Raw genomic sequence first — 16,730 nt, 5'->3', positions numbered from 1 at the left:
ACCCTTAAACATCACAGAAACGAAACGGTTCCTCTCTCCAAACACACACAGTCCACCCTTAAACATCACAGAAACGAAACGGTTCCTGTCTCAAACAACACACAGTCCACCCTTAAACATCACAGAAACGAAACGGTTCCTCTCTCTCAAAACACACACAGTCCACCCTTAAACATCACAGAAACGAAACGGTTCCTCTCTCAAAACACACACAGTCCACCCTTAAACATCACAGAAACGAAACGGTTCCTCTCTCCAAAACACACACAGTCCACCCTTAAACATCACAGAAACGAAACGGTTCCTGTCTCAAAACACACACAGTCCACCCTTAAACATCACAGAAACGAAACGGTTCCTCTCTCTCAAAACACACACAGTCCACCCTTAAACATCACAGAAACGAAACGGTTCCTGTCTCAAAACACACACAGTCCACCCTTAAACATCACAGAAACGAAACGGTTCCTCTCTCTCAAAACACACACAGTCCACCCTTAAACATCACAGAAACGAAACGGTTCCTCTCTCCAAAACACACACAGTCCACCCTTAAACATCACAGAAACGAAACGGTTCCTCTCTCCAAACACACACAGTCCACCCTTAAACATCACAGAAACGAAACGGTTCCTCTCTCAAAACACACACAGTCCACCCTTAAACATCACAGAAACGAAACGGTTCCTCTCTCCAAACACACACAGTCCACCCTTAAACATCACAGAAACGAAACGGTTCCTCTCTCCAAACACACACAGTCCACCCTTAAACATCACAGAAACGAAACGGTTCCTCTCTCTCAAAACACACAGTCCACCCTTAAACATCACAGAAACGAAACGGTTCCTCTCTCAAAACACACACAGTCCACCCTTAAACATCACAGAAACGAAACGGTTCCTCTCTCCAAACACACACAGTCCACCCTTAAACATCACAGAAACGAAACGGTTCCTCTCTCAAAACACACACAGTCCACCCTTAAACATCACAGAAACGAAACGGTTCCTCTCTCAAAACACACACAGTCCACCCTTAAACATCACAGAAACGAAACGGTTCCTCTCTCAAAACACACACAGTCCACCCTTAAACATCACAGAAACGAAACGGTTCCTCTCTCTCAAAACACACACAGTCCACCCTTAAACATCACAGAAACGAAACGGTTCCTCTCTCAAAACACACACAGTCCACCCTTAAACATCACAGAAACGAAACGGTTCCTCTCTCAAAACACACACAGTCCACCCTTAAACATCACAGAAACGAAACGGTTCCTCTCTCCAAACACACACAGTCCACCCTTAAACATCACAGAAACGAAACGGTTCCTGTCTCAAACAACACACAGTCCACCCTTAAACATCACAGAAACGAAACGGTTCCTCTCTCCAAACACACACAGTCCACCCTTAAACATCACAGAAACGAAACGGTTCCTCTCTCCAAACACACACAGTCCACCCTTAAACATCACAGAAACGAAACGGTTCCTCTCTCAAACACACACAGTCCACCCTTAAACATCACAGAAACGAAACGGTTCCTCTCTCAAAACACACACAGTCCACCCTTAAACATCACAGAAACGAAACGGTTCCTCTCTCAAACACACACAGTCCACCCTTAAACATCACGAAACGGTTCCTCTCTCAAAACACACACAGTCCACCCTTAAACATCACAGAAACGAAACGGTTCCTCTCTCCAAACACACACAGTCCACCCTTAAACATCACAGAAACGAAACGGTTCCTCTCTCAAAACACACACAGTCCACCCTTAAACATCACAGAAACGAAACGGTTCCTCTCTCTCAAAACACACACAGTCCACCCTTAAACATCACAGAAACGAAACGGTTCCTGTCTCAAAACACACACAGTCCACCCTTAAACATCACAGAAACGAAACGGTTCCTCTCTCTCAAAACAACACACAGTCCACCCTTAAACATCACAGAAACGAAACGGTTCCTCTCTCCAAACACACACAGTCCACCCTTAAACATCACAGAAACGAAACGGTTCCTCTCTCCAAACACACACAGTCCACCCTTAAACACCACAGAAACGAAACGGTTCCTGTCTCAAACAACACACAGTCCACCCTTAAACATCACAGAAACGAAACGGTTCCTCTCTCCAAACACACACAGTCCACCCTTAAACATCACAGAAACGAAACGGTTCCTGTCTCCAAACAACACACAGTCCACCCTTAAACATCACAGAAACGAAACGGTTCCTCTCTCAAACACACACAGTCCACCCTTAAACATCACAGAAACGAAACGGTTCCTCTCTCTCAAAACACACACAGTCCACCCTTAAACATCACAGAAACGAAACGGTTCCTCTCTCCAAACACACACAGTCCACCCTTAAACATCACAGAAACGAAACGGTTCCTCTCTCCAAACACACACAGTCCACCCTTAAACATCACAGAAACGAAACGGTTCCTCTCTCAAAACACACACAGTCCACCCTTAAACATCACAGAAACGAAACGGTTCCTCTCTCAAACAACACACAGTCCACCCTTAAACATCACAGAAACGAAACGGTTCCTCTCTCAAACCACACAGTCCACCCTTAAACATTACAGAAACGAAACGGTTCCTCTCTCAAAACACACACAGTCCACCCTTAAACATCACAGAAACGAAACGGTTCCTCTCTCAAAACACACACAGTCCACCCTTAAACATCACAGAAACGAAACGGTTCCTCTCTCCAAACACACACAGTCCACCCTTAAACATCACAGAAACGAAACGGTTCCTCTCTCAAAACACACACAGTCCACCCTTAAACATCACAGAAACGAAACGGTTCCTCTCTCAAAACACACACAGTCCACCCTTAAACATCAAAGAAACGAAACGGTTCCTCTCTCAAACCACACAGTCCATCCCATGAAAGGTTCCCGTCTCTAAACAAAAATACAATTCACTCCTCAAAACCTGTTCTCATTTCAAAACATCTCACTGCCACCACCACCCCTCCTCCCTGTTTTACCATTACCTTCATCCCTCTCTCATTTCCACTTCTGAGTTTCGTCAATTATATGACCCAAATTTCCTCTTAATCCCCATTCCTGATCGTTATATAAAAGAAACTTTCAAGTTGAATTATCATTTTCTCCTTATCTTCCTCTAACACGTCATAATATATGTAAGTACTTTAAAAACTATAAATACTCATTTCCTCAATGTCCTTTATACAGTATAAGCCCCAAGTTATACAACATCTTTGTCAGAATACAAGAACTCCTACGTTTTCTTTAAAGAATACCTGATACATGCCTAACACAAATTGATCTCGTAAACTCACCCCAAACAGATATGGGTCTTTCTTAGTTCTTACCTTTCAGCCACCAATTTTAAATAAGCGGAACACTTGCCGTGGCACATTATACCGGCGAATAATACAATCTAAAGGAGCAGGTACTCTCACAGTCGAAACACTTGCAGGCACGCCTTACAAACAGGTAAACTATCTCACGTACTCTTCTTACAGTATATACTTTATTATTTAATTATGTACACTTAACAGTTCTATAGTCAATGAACATGCATGTATGTTTAAAAAAATGACACTTTTACAGAAATTCTTTCCATGATTTAACGATATGACGATTTCAATATCTTTATAATTAAAACAATGAAAAAAGACACGTGCAAAGTACAATACACACCAAATCCTCAGCGACAATAATAAATGAAGGATGTTTGTCGTATCAATATCAAAATTCACAACCATTGTCATCAAATCAAATCATGAATACTACGGTCTTTTAACTAAAACATATTTCTAATCTATTATGTGCAATATACAATTTTCAGTTTTAATGACAGAATGAAAGGTTGCTGCAACACAAACGGAAGTGTTGAAAATGAAGCGTCCCTATAACACAGACGGAAGTGTTGAAAATGAAGAGTCTCTATAACACAGACGGAAGATTTGAGAATGAAGAGTCTCTATAACACAGACGGCAGTGTTCATAATGAAGCGTCTCTATAACATAGACAATAGTGTTCAGAATTAAACGTCTCTGTATCACTGCAGTGTTGATGATGAAGCGTCTTTATAACACGGACGACAGTGTTCTTTACTCTCCGATAGGACTGCACTTCGCTCACTAAGTAGCGCTATTGGGGTTTTCATTGGTTAATTTCTATAAGATGCGGAAAACCTCAAAACACACAAGAAATATCCCATTTGATCGATAAACAAACGAAGAGGATCTTAAGTTTGGCATTTTAAAAGAAACTTCAGGCAAACAGTGTCCAATGTGCTTATGGCAATGGCACTTTTGACACGTGTTGCTTCAGCGGAAGTGACCATCTTAATGATGACATAACATACGCTATAAAGATGCGCACACGCTAGAGTAGGAATTCATACCCACGATGGTTATATTTACTCGCTACCGGTCCTCTGTGCAGCGTGCACAATGGAGGTATTTGAGGAGGGCACAAGTCTATGCTTGAAATGAAGCCTCTCTACAACACAGACGGCAGTGTTGAGAACGAAGCATCTCTATAACACAGACGACAGTGTTGAGAACGAAGCATCTCTATAACACAGACGGCAGTGTTGAGAACGAAGCATCTCTATAACACAGACGGCAGTGTTGAGAACGAAGCATCTCTATAACACAGACGGCAGTGTTGAGAACGAAGCATTCCTATAACACAGACGGCAGTGTTGAGAACGAAGCTTCTCTATAACACAGACGGCGGTATTGAAAACGAAGCTTCTCTATAACACAGACGGCGGTATTGAAAACGAAGCATCTCTATAACACAGACAGCAGTGTTGACATGACACGAAGTATGATTACATGTCACAAAGCATTTGTATCTCCCAGTATGTAACAAACCGTTTCTACTCGGCTGTACTTTATATCAATATGATGTTCGACAGTTCCGGCTGTGTTCCATGTTATGGTAATCTATCATATTAGGCTTCTTTTTATCTGATGCATTTGTCATGTATGCTCTGTCAGTGATTGTTTTATTTTCACGTCTTCCTTCTTGTTTTGTTTTTTGACGCCGTCGTCGTCGTTGTTGTTAGTGTACATTGCATTTTATTTAGTTTGTACAAAAAAAACATTTACTCTCATTAGTGTACTTGTAGTTTTTTTCTTGGTTTTCTTTTGTTACTCATTCCCGTCCTTTTTTGCTGTATATTATATGATGCTCCGTTTTGATGCAATGGTATTTTTACATACGTATATCAGATGCCATCCCGTTAATGCTTTATAGTATCCACATTCACCTGGTATTTTTGGTATATATCAAATTTCTTATTTGTTGTACTTCCTATTGTTATTATGACTTTTGTTTTGTTTTTATATTATTCCTCACACTTGTTCTTCTGTAGGTTCCTGTCTTTTATGTGTGTGCGTAAGGTCCTTTATGACATATTGGCATGAATTATACAATAGTCTGATAGTGTGGTTGTGTGTTGACGTTACGGTATACATACATTAATGTAACTAAATATTTTGATACTTGGAATTTATAGTTGTTATAAATGACAAAGTTTTGCTGTCAAGCATGTCGTTTATATCCATAACTTACATACTATTATAGATCAATGATTAACATGTATATAAATTGTTTTTACATTTTTGTTGCCGTATATAGATTTTATTTCGATTTCAAATAGAATAAGTTATTCATGTGTAATGTCGCTGTTCTCTTACTTTATAACATTCATCATAATTCATAATTATCCATTAGTCTCTGATGTCCTGTTTTGTTGTCGTTATGTTATATGGAATCAAACAAATGACAGTCATTTTGACATGTGTAATGTCGCCGTCCTCCTATTTGTAATATTATTTGTCATATTCAATTCTCTATTGTTCTCCCGGGTCCTATTGTGTTGTGTTATATATGTTTTTAGTGTAGTAAATGATTTCGACACTTTATATTTTGCAGTCTTTTGGCTTCATTTTACAAAGTGTCCATGAAGTATAAGAAACATAAACTTAAGTGTCGTTGCAGACAATGGCACACCTAACTTACTCTGGTGTGGTGTTTATGTCGTACAGCAGAATTCCTCCACTTGAACGTCTAGATCTGGGCTGTAGTGATATTGATCATACACTACTTGTTCTCATTTACGTTAAGTCTTGGGGTAAAATAGCGCTAAAACACATTTTCTGATATGTCTTGAAACGAAATTTTGCACAAAAGCATTAACCATGAGTGGTTTTCCTTGGGTTTGAACATTACCTATAAATCCACATGTATATTTTACACACCAGACATAAGCTAGTCTACACACACACGAATCAATTAAACATTATCAACATCAAAAATTGGCGAGGATTTCATGTCGAAAACATTTAAACTTCATTCTCACGGTTTTATTCCGTAATGAACTCATGCTTGAAATCTTGAAAATAGTCCCTAGCATGAGTATCTAGAAAATTTACATGGAAATATCTATATGTAAAACACTATCCACACAGTCGTACAGATTCACTCTATAATGTGTGAAATAATTCGACCCGATTTTTAAATACTTCGTACCTACTGAATCAAGATTCCTTAAATTAACAAATACTGATGACGTATTTCTCACAAAATGCCAAATATCATCAGAATGCCTCCGTCAATGCACCATTTGCAACACAGACACATATTTCAAAACGGTTTCAATTTCAGGACGTTCACCATATGACCATAAGCCTATACAGTTTAATGTATTTAAATTCCATTTCTACAGATGTGTGAAATTAACCATTTTGTAAACTTACAAAAATTTGTCGCACTGCGAATGGAACTTGATGCTAATGGTTTCTGTTGATCCTTTTGAATCTCGTTTTTATCGCGAATTACCATATTTCTTGCTGTTGGAACTCATTGCCAGATTAATATATTGACTATTTAAACGTTTTATAAACGATAACGTTCATTCAAATAATCTTTGTATGAACTCCTTTAAGCATGCGACTTCATTTTAGAATATCGATATTTAAGACACTTTACGCTATTTTTATCCAGCTCATGAGTAGACTCTTGGTTTTGCACCGCATTGATATCACAAGCCTGGAGGTCAAGTAGTTCGATAGCTCGTCATAACACGAAGATTATGTCATAGCACACATTTTTGATGACGTCAGGTGTGAAGTACATTTTCTCGCCACAGATTCGAGGTGTCACTTTCATTTCAGTGTCGGTCACATTCTTGATTCCGCTGTTCATAGTCTCTTCTGAAACTGTCAAACTGATTTTTCCAGTCTACAATATATTTGGTGCTCCATTCGGAGAACTGGACCTTCCACTGTTTCTCCAATTCCGACATGTCAGCTGAAAAGTAAAGAAAAGAAAATGGCATTTACGTGAAGACTGTTGTTCTGTACTGATGTTCAAACCCCTTATCCCCTATCATAAAGGTTAAGGAATATATATGTTTCTCAATATACATGTTTATAATATACATGTTTGAATAAATGTTTATAATATATATGTTTATATATATGTTTATAATATAAATTTTTATAATATACATGTTTTTAATATATATGTTTATATAAATGTTTTTATACATTATTATATATTTATAATATAAATGTTTATAATATACATGTTTATATACATGTTTATAATATATATGTTTATATACATGTTTATGATATAAATGTTTATACTATACATTTTTACAATATATATGTTTATATACATGTTTATGATATAAATGTTTATAATATACATTTCTATAATATATATGTTTATGATATAAATGTTTATAATATACATTTTTATAATATATATGTTTATGATATAAATGCTTATAATATACATTTTTATAATATATATGTTTATATTTTACATTTTTATATACATGGTTATGATAAACATGTTTATAACATACATATCTATAATAAACATGTTTAGAACATGCATGTATTTTTACGAGATTTCATCACACTTGTTACATATACATGTACATTGATTTGTTGTCTCCTTAAAACAACCGATGGAATTGTTTAATATTTGTTCTTATAACGCAAAATATTTGCCTCGTAATTATCAAAAACTACTATACCATGTAATCTTAGATGAGTTATTTTAAATCCGTTAAATTATATTCGGGTTTATGGGCAAAGATACATTTCATTAGTTAATTATCACATCGGAGGTTACGTGTGGTGCATATTTGAGTAGATTTGACTGAGGCCTCAGACTACAATGAATTTCTCTGTGTATATTCCTTAGAAAAAATTCTAATTCTATAAAAAAAAATTGTTTAAATATTTTTTCTTGCAACTATTCAAGCTGAACTTACGGTGAGCTGCTAAGTATATACTGACCGGAATTTTTTCCAGGATATTTTGATTCAAATATCACAACCCTTATATGTTATGGGAAAATCTGAAAAATTACAAATTATCACTACGCAAGCCTCATAACACAATGAGTCCTGTCGCACAAATAAACATGGAAACTTTGTCAAAACAAAGTTCTACAACTAGAAAAGACATTGTACTACAAATCAATGTTAAACTTGTGTTCATGTAAGTAATAGCTAGACAAGGAAACATATTCTATGACAATCCTGATATTTCCGTATATACTACAGTTGTGTATAACGTATAACGACACAGACGAATAATTGTGGTACGAGGCCTGTATAGTGATAGTGAACAGTTGTATAGCTTTAAGGTGCCACACACCTATGTGTCTTTAGTGACGTCCTTATAACAGAACAAATCAGACTGCTTGCATTTATAGCAAAATGTGCACAAACAACAACAACGTGTCGTACATATGTTTACAATTAATTATTAGCAGGCTGATAATTCTTATGGAATTTTATCGTTAATTGAAAGAATATGCAGAAAGATATAAGGATATCTATCAGTGTCTTCAGTAATACAGTGAAACAGGCTACCATCGTTATTAAATTACCAGAACAACTGTTAAAAGGGCTGACATGTATTCTCATATCATTAAGCTGCATAATTAAATTGCGTATATTAATATGTTAATCAATTTCCGTATAACACACTTGTTAATACCATAATGTTGACCTGCTGTGAAATTGGTCCTGTTTTCAACTTTTGATGACATACAATAAATTTTCATTGTCTGGCTTTCAGTTTAATGTAAACCATTCTTCCCAAGGTACGATGCAAAAACAAACAAACAATAAACGTTATGACATTCAAATAGTCATATTATTACAATGATAAGGTACAGTAAATTAATTTTAATATTGAAATAAGATATAATATACACCTTTTTATTGCAGATCATAAAATTCGATACAGTTTATGATAATCAACAATAATAGCGATGTGTTTTGATTCTAAAATACAGTATGTCAATAATATATTATATAAACACGTTACTCAAATACGATATATTTATATTGATACGAGATGTAATAAAATACGATGATACGATAACAAAGCACTATATAGTTTATAAAAATAAACTAAGATATAGTTTATTAGGATAAATTACGATATAGTTTTTTGAGAATAAATTACGATATATAGTTTATGACAGTAAACTATGGTATAGTTTAGGACAATAGATTACGATATGATGGTAAAAACATTTCTTGTGTAACGTTATCATAATGAGATACTATAAAGTTTGGATATATATGTGTGTGATAATGATTTATGATAAAGTTTATGATTATTATTTATGATTAAGTTCATGATTATAATTTGTGATAAAGTTTATGATTACGATAATGATAAAGTTCATGATTTTAATTTAAGATATAGTGTATGATAAAGTATATATGATTATAATTTACGGTAATTTTCATGACTATTAAGTAGTTAACAAAATTATGATATTCTTTTATAAATATAATCGTAAAACAATAATGTTGTAAACTTAAAGATGATAGTTTAGGATATTTATCTATGATAATGAGCAGTTGTAAGAGTCCGTTAACAACTTATAATCATACACTAGGAAGTGTGTTTGTTTTATATCAATGTTATTCCTCGCATCCCAAAAATTGCCCTTTTTAATGAGAATGAGAAATGCTGAAAAAATGCCTGGTTGTATGTACATGTACATTCGATTTTGTAACATGGAAATTTTTTATTTCTGTATACGAATGGTTGTTTCTTTTTTTCTTTTTCTTTTTTTTATGTTGTTTTTTGTTGACAATATTCCGCATCAAAATCATTACTATTGTTCAGTACTGGTATATCCATCTATTTCATTTTCCCATCTGAAAATAATTTCAATGTATTTGGGATGTGTGAGGAGTGGGGGATTCCTCCAACAGCAGGTTTATCGCTGTCATGAGTTAACCCTTCCTTACTATATAAGGAGTAGACCTATGTTACCTCTGACACGAGTTTAAACACTTCTATGCTGGCCCAGTATCGCGAACGCTCCAGTTTTTCACGCACTTTTCAAAATTATCCGTGTAAATCGATATAATGTTCCTATTTCACCACCCATTTATCGAGATTGAGTTCGTTTCTTCGCCAGCATTACTAGCCTCTTATTTGTTTTATCTTTGGAAATTCCTTAAGTTTCCCATGGGAAAGTATATTACAGGAGCATTTTCGATACAAAGATATTCAACCTGTCGGGGAACTGTTGAAACCAACTTAAGGCGTGACGTTTTTTTCAGTTAAAGGAACGTTCGCCAAACTTGTAATAGGTATCTTTACCTTGCCGAGTCGTTTAGAGAAACGATTATCTATAGGAATGCCTTGATGTCTTAAATAGGGATTTTTTTGCTGACGCCACCAACAGAACATTAACTATTACAGGTAGTCGGTGAGACGAAACTTAGTAATAGTTATGTAGCCGTTAAACCAGTAACTAACTGACTAACAATCTAACTTGCGCCGACATAACCCTGACTATAGTCGGTGAGACGAAACTTAGTAATAGGAGTAGGAGTCATGTTGGCGAAAAAACATTAACGTATAAGATACTTTTTATGAGGAACTTTGCCATTGAATGTTAGATCATAATAAAGTAACGAAAAACATATTCTGTTTAAGTTTTACTTTATTATTTAAAGATTTTAAAAGTCAATAGAAAAAACGATAAGATGATTTTGATAAATTATATTGTATACGATCAAACATTGTAGACCGACTAGATTAAACTGTAATCAGGTCGTTTATGGCCAGTTCAGTTTTTTATTTGAAGGTGTTTTTCGCCCAAATTATGTAATAGACAATCATTCACTTTATTGATACCCAATTTCAATCGTATCTATCTTTCATGATTGTATTACAATGTTGAAAACAGTAGTACCAATTGAAAATAGCAACCTTTTCAGTACGATATTATTACTATGTTATCTGCACCTATATGTAATTAACTTTTATCAGATTTCCTCCCAAACTTTTACGACGTTCCTAAAGCAACTGTTATTGTACTGGCACCAATGAGTTAGATGTCTAGGAAAGGGTGCGCGATATCTAAATGTGACCAGAATGTCACATGATACCTTCTCAAATGACGTCATCTACCTGTTCTTTTTCAATACTATTGCCAAGAGGATGGTTAAGATACACATAGTTTGGAGAGACGAAACACGAGCGGTATCTTTTTGGCGAAGTGTATAACTGCTTTGTGAGATAGGAGGTTAATTTCGACAAATATACACGTACATCTGACTGTGTTAGTCGTTAGTAATTCGTGGGACGTGACAATATCGTGCATGCCTTAGTATACGTCAAACAAAACAATGGAAAACATACATCAACTTTAATATATCAGAACAAATGCATAAGCATTGATTAAGCATATCAATACAAACATGCTATAGTGTTATTTCAATTATATATCAAACATTGTATCACTATTTATTTACTTTTGATGCTGGTAAACCCTAATATCAATTGTTTAAACGAAAATATAATCTAAACGATAGTTACTGGGTACTCAAGGGAAACAATATGATACATTAACATGTTGATTGGGTAAAGCAAAGGAATAATAATACAAATCATAACCGTGATAATTGTATATACTAAAAAATGTTACTTTTAAAATCGTGATTAATATCAAATTTACCACACAAAAATGAACCCTCACTTCAATATCAAAAATGTTACAACTACTAAATTAGCATATAACTGATTGGTGACTCTTTTATAGGGATGATCGTATTAATATTAGGCAGGGCCAGTATTAGCTATCAAAGAACAGAACCAATTTTACACTGCAACATGTTTTCATATACATGTAATTATTATATACTTTAACGACTCACTACTCTATGTTTTCAGATGACAATCATCGTAATGATATAACCAACGCCTGGGAAAGCGCCTGCTCCCTCGACCCTTAGTCTAGTAAGTTACTAGTGTGCCACAGAAATAGAAAATGTGTATAAAAAAAATAGGAAATTACCTTTTATCCTGGCCGGGCGGTCTATTAGTCAACTTTCAGCAAACTGCAAATTTCGCGCGATGTAACCAAAATTCTCGCAAAAACAAAACGAATTTTAGCAGTAACAAACAAACAATTTGTTTAGTATCAACGCTAACTGTAAAGGTTGTTTTGCAGTGTTTTGAATTCTTGTTGTATTATAAAAGCTTTTTTTTCGTAAGTTGTTTTCCTCTAAAATAGCGAAAAACTAATCCATTGGAAAAAACAACCTTTGCAGTATTTACCTTATTTAGATGAAATGGACCCATCCCGAATGTATTGTACTGTAGTTCACTCCGTTCAAATGCAAGATCATTGTTCAAGCATTTTACAGTTATCAAAAGACACATTAATTTAAGTAAGATATAAAAGAAATGCACAAAAATTGAAAACATATATACGAGAGGAACACAGCACGTAAATAGATTCGGGAGGGTTTCATGACATGCCATTGAAGGGCAGCGAGTCTATTGGTTCCTGGTCTTTTCACCCAAAATCATTGCCCGAAACTTCTTGACTGTTTAGCTACATAACATTATCATGGCATTCTGTTTTAGATATATTCTTATATATTTGGTTCAGAATGAAATGATAAAATGCAACATGAATTATTCTTAAACTATCATGTAAAAGAATACCGAACATGCTAATAAGAGTGAAAAGACCTGGATTCAGTGTTTATATATTTACTTTCAACCAAATCACCGAAAACAAAACATGTTAGTTACGTTTTACACAATGCAGATATAAGTATATATATAAATATATTATAGTTATATATCAAAGTAGGTACCATAGTATACGTACAAAGCAACCTCTCTAACCAAGTATACACTATATATATACAGCGACCTATATACAAATCCACATACAATTGGATTGGGCAGATTTTCATATTCTATAGAGGTTCAATATTTTTCCAATAACAGGACACAACGTTGAATGTATGATAGATATAGGGTTTTAGAATTTACACGATATCCAATATTTGCAGGGCACCAAGACGAAGATATGTTTTATATAGATTTCAGGATCTGTTGCAGATCTGATATTTACAGGATACCAAATGTATTAACACTTTATCTATGTTATTATAATTAGTGTACGTGCGTTAAACTGGAATTTTCTCTCTCTCTCTCATTTTTTTTTTTTTGCGATGAAGGTAGCAGGGGACCACATGTGGAACCTGAGACCGTGTGTATACCTATACTTTGTAATACGATTTTTACCCCGTAAGACTATCATTTTTGCTTCCTAGTGTCCCGCTTGATTTATTGCATACTGTGATTATATATAGATGAGATACACGTTATCAAGCCTACACTAAGCTTTTTAATATCAATATATGTCACATGTAGACGGATGTCATCGTGCTTTAAGCGATTAATACGGGATTTAACGGGAACAAATGTTTCCAAGTAATATAAAAAAAAAACAAGATGTAACCAGAATTTCACCTGGATCTGTATGGCGAGTGTCATCCCTAAACAAGAAGACGCTTACCACTCAGAAACATCTGGTCTTGTTTTTCTTATACATTTAAATTTGTTCATTTTTTGCCTCGTTTTATTGATTCGGATTTAGAATTATGATTTCGTTATTATGTCGTTTTCTTTTTCGACAATGAACCTTTAGGTAAGGACCATTTCTGCTGAAGAATAGTGATATGTTATGGTGCATTCATTTGATACTGTAAACACTTATATTTCACGTGGGATTTATTTTCGCGTTAATACGCGAGAAGGATCAATTGCAAATTTAAAGCCTTCCCTATATTTGTATGACCTTTGTCTGGCCAAGATATCGGTTACCGATAAAGGAGTCCTACAGGAGTCCATGACTTCAATAGGTAAGTATTCGCGAAATCATGTATTCGCGAATATATTTGAAGAAGTAGGTTCACGAAATGAAGTATTTGCGAAATCTAAGTGATCTACAGTAGAAAAAATGAGAACATTATATATATGATGAATGGCATTGATTTAAGACACATTGTAGTTTTATTCAGAGCTAGACATGTCTATCTTAATTGAGATAACTCATCTTTTCTTTCCTTAATTGAGACTAAACACTTTTTGATGACGCTACTGAATCAGTTTCAAATTAGCCCGACTCGTGCTGATTTCAAAATGTAAAATATATGGAACCCTGATACATGTTGGTATCGTGTCAGCGGTGTGCCAGCACATGCAACATCAGAAAGTTACCAGGTTCTTTCTGAAGAGAACTATTTGTATGACAAATCTAAATTGATATCTGGAATAATAAATGGTTTTAAACTACGTTGCTGTAACCCCGGTGTACTTCTCAAACCTGTGTAAGATATAGCCAGATCTTCATCATACTGTACTCTAAGGTAGATGATCTGTGTCAATCTGTGCCTGTAGGTATCGGGTCATGATGTGTTGATAATGGACGCGGGACTCACGTAGGTTTCAGAGTCTGGGGTTTTTTGTATAGATATCACATTGTCTGTAAAGTATCTATACATCTTTATCTTTAAGTTAGACATTTTAATGATTCTCATCATTAGAAATACTTTTAATAAATTCATGAAGATGCTATTCACATTTACTTTTTTTCTGATTCTTTCTTTCTAAATACTATTCGAGCTATAAAATAATTATCCAGTGCTCTTACACAACAGTACTAATAGCCAAATAACGATTACTTAGGTGAAAAATATCTGTAATTCTGTGGATTTATGAAAAGTTGTAAAACTAAGTGTATATAGAAAGGTTGTTAAATTCTAACTATAACAAGATAGGGACAACTTTATTTCAGAATTGAATAATCAGATTTTCAGAAAATTTCAGAAATCGAAGAAAAATATTAAAAACTAATACCATTATTTCTATAACTTGTTGGGTTTTTTTACAATAGGACTTAGTTCACGAACAATGCTTTTCGCCTGCTGTAAATGTTGTTACTGTGTCTGTATTTCGGAATATACAACGTTATTGTACGTGACGTTAACGACCGTCTTGTCCAGAGTATAGTCAACCTGACAAAGCTTCCCACAACAGAGCATAACAATTCAATAATAAACTGACTATTCACCATGTACTTATCCAAGTTTGTAAATGAGATGTTGGTAATTTTCAAGCATCTCCCCCAACTACAGTTAAAACTATAGTTTAACTTTCCGTAAAAAACGAACTATCAGAAACAAGAGTTGTAAGCTAACTATAAAATGCATTACAATGTGAGTGTTAGGGTTCAGTCCGTGTCTCGTAGTTTACTTCGGCCTTGTTGTATGTGTACATGTTACAGAGATAATCAGATCCTTTCCATTCCTGTTCTCTATGCTTGTTCCCTGTCCAAGTACAATTGACATTGACGAGTAACCGTACAAATACTGCACTAACCCCGGTACAAATAGTTCTCTACCTCTAGTTGATTGGATATTGACGATTCACATTTGATTAAGGTCATTGGTACGCCAGTTGGTGATGTATGTTTATTGCTACACAAAGCATTTCCCCTCACAAACTTTCACTCAAGCTGTCTTCCCTTGTCCGCCTGACCGTGTGTGACTTTTACTATTGGTATCTGTCTGGGTCCCAGCGTCGCCACCAACAGATTTCCCTGATAGCTTATCGATGGCAGACAATCACACTTAGAAAACATTCTGAAGGATCGGTGTAAGTGGGCCTCAATATCCCGACTAGATGGCTCTCCATGGCTTTGATTAACACAACATACAACTTAAGTTTGCAATTATTGAATCAAGTGGCACCTTACATAGCTATTGATACTCTGCATATGGATCCAGGAAGTCTTGGTTATTTGAGAGGCCACAGTAATGAAGTGACCACTAACCAGCGGTCAAGAAGGCTCTCACTAACGGACATTGAGAACAGAACAATGGTAACAAATACCAATGTCGTTTCAAGTTTGTTAGTAGATGGGCTCTAGTCTAGTTGTTACAATTAACATCACAAGTGACTGACGGCATTAGGTAGCAGGTGCCAGCTTTGATACAGTCTCCACTCTCAACAAGTATACAAAGGCACCTCTAAACGTTGGCAACCGCTCGTAGTTATAATTGTAGCCAAAATCAGGAGAGCCATTGGTCAATGCCTGGCAACCTTAGACAACTTAAGCATAAATACACCTAATCTGAAAGTAAAAGTCTCCTGTACATAAACTGTTTGATTTCGTCAATCGTTCTCCATGGGGAAACAAGTTTCCTTGTTCTGATGAAAGAATAACTGCGGCAGATGAAATAATTGCTTGGTCCCATCATAGTATTTCTCTTTACTCCAATAATTGCATATTTTTTCATTCACTTTTAGTGACTGATTTGACTAAAAAAAAAAAGAAA

General features: G+C 35.2%; 1 protein-coding gene across 2 annotated transcripts in view; it reads right to left on the bottom strand.

Annotated features, from left to right (window-relative positions):
* LOC117343016 (acetylcholinesterase-like) overlaps window positions 1-16,730 on the bottom strand; it is a 57,443-nt gene that overhangs the window by 20,676 nt on the left and 20,037 nt on the right. Inside the window, exon 3 of one of the 2 annotated variants that reach the window (XM_033905340.1) lies at window positions 5,070-7,339. The exons of the other annotated variant lie outside the window; for it this stretch is intronic. Coding sequence (XP_033761231.1) covers window positions 7,200-7,339 — 140 coding nt within the window. The 3' untranslated portion in view covers window positions 5,070-7,199. Of the gene's footprint in view, window positions 1-5,069; window positions 7,340-16,730 lie in introns of those variants that run through there. 2 annotated transcript variants of the gene reach the window in all.

The sequence above is a fragment of the Pecten maximus genome, chromosome 14 (genome assembly GCF_902652985.1).
Source record: "Pecten maximus chromosome 14, xPecMax1.1, whole genome shotgun sequence".
Lineage (NCBI taxonomy): Eukaryota > Metazoa > Mollusca > Bivalvia > Pectinida > Pectinidae > Pecten > Pecten maximus.
Note: the sequence above shows the minus strand (reverse complement) of the source record. Positions and strands in the feature narration are given on the sequence as shown.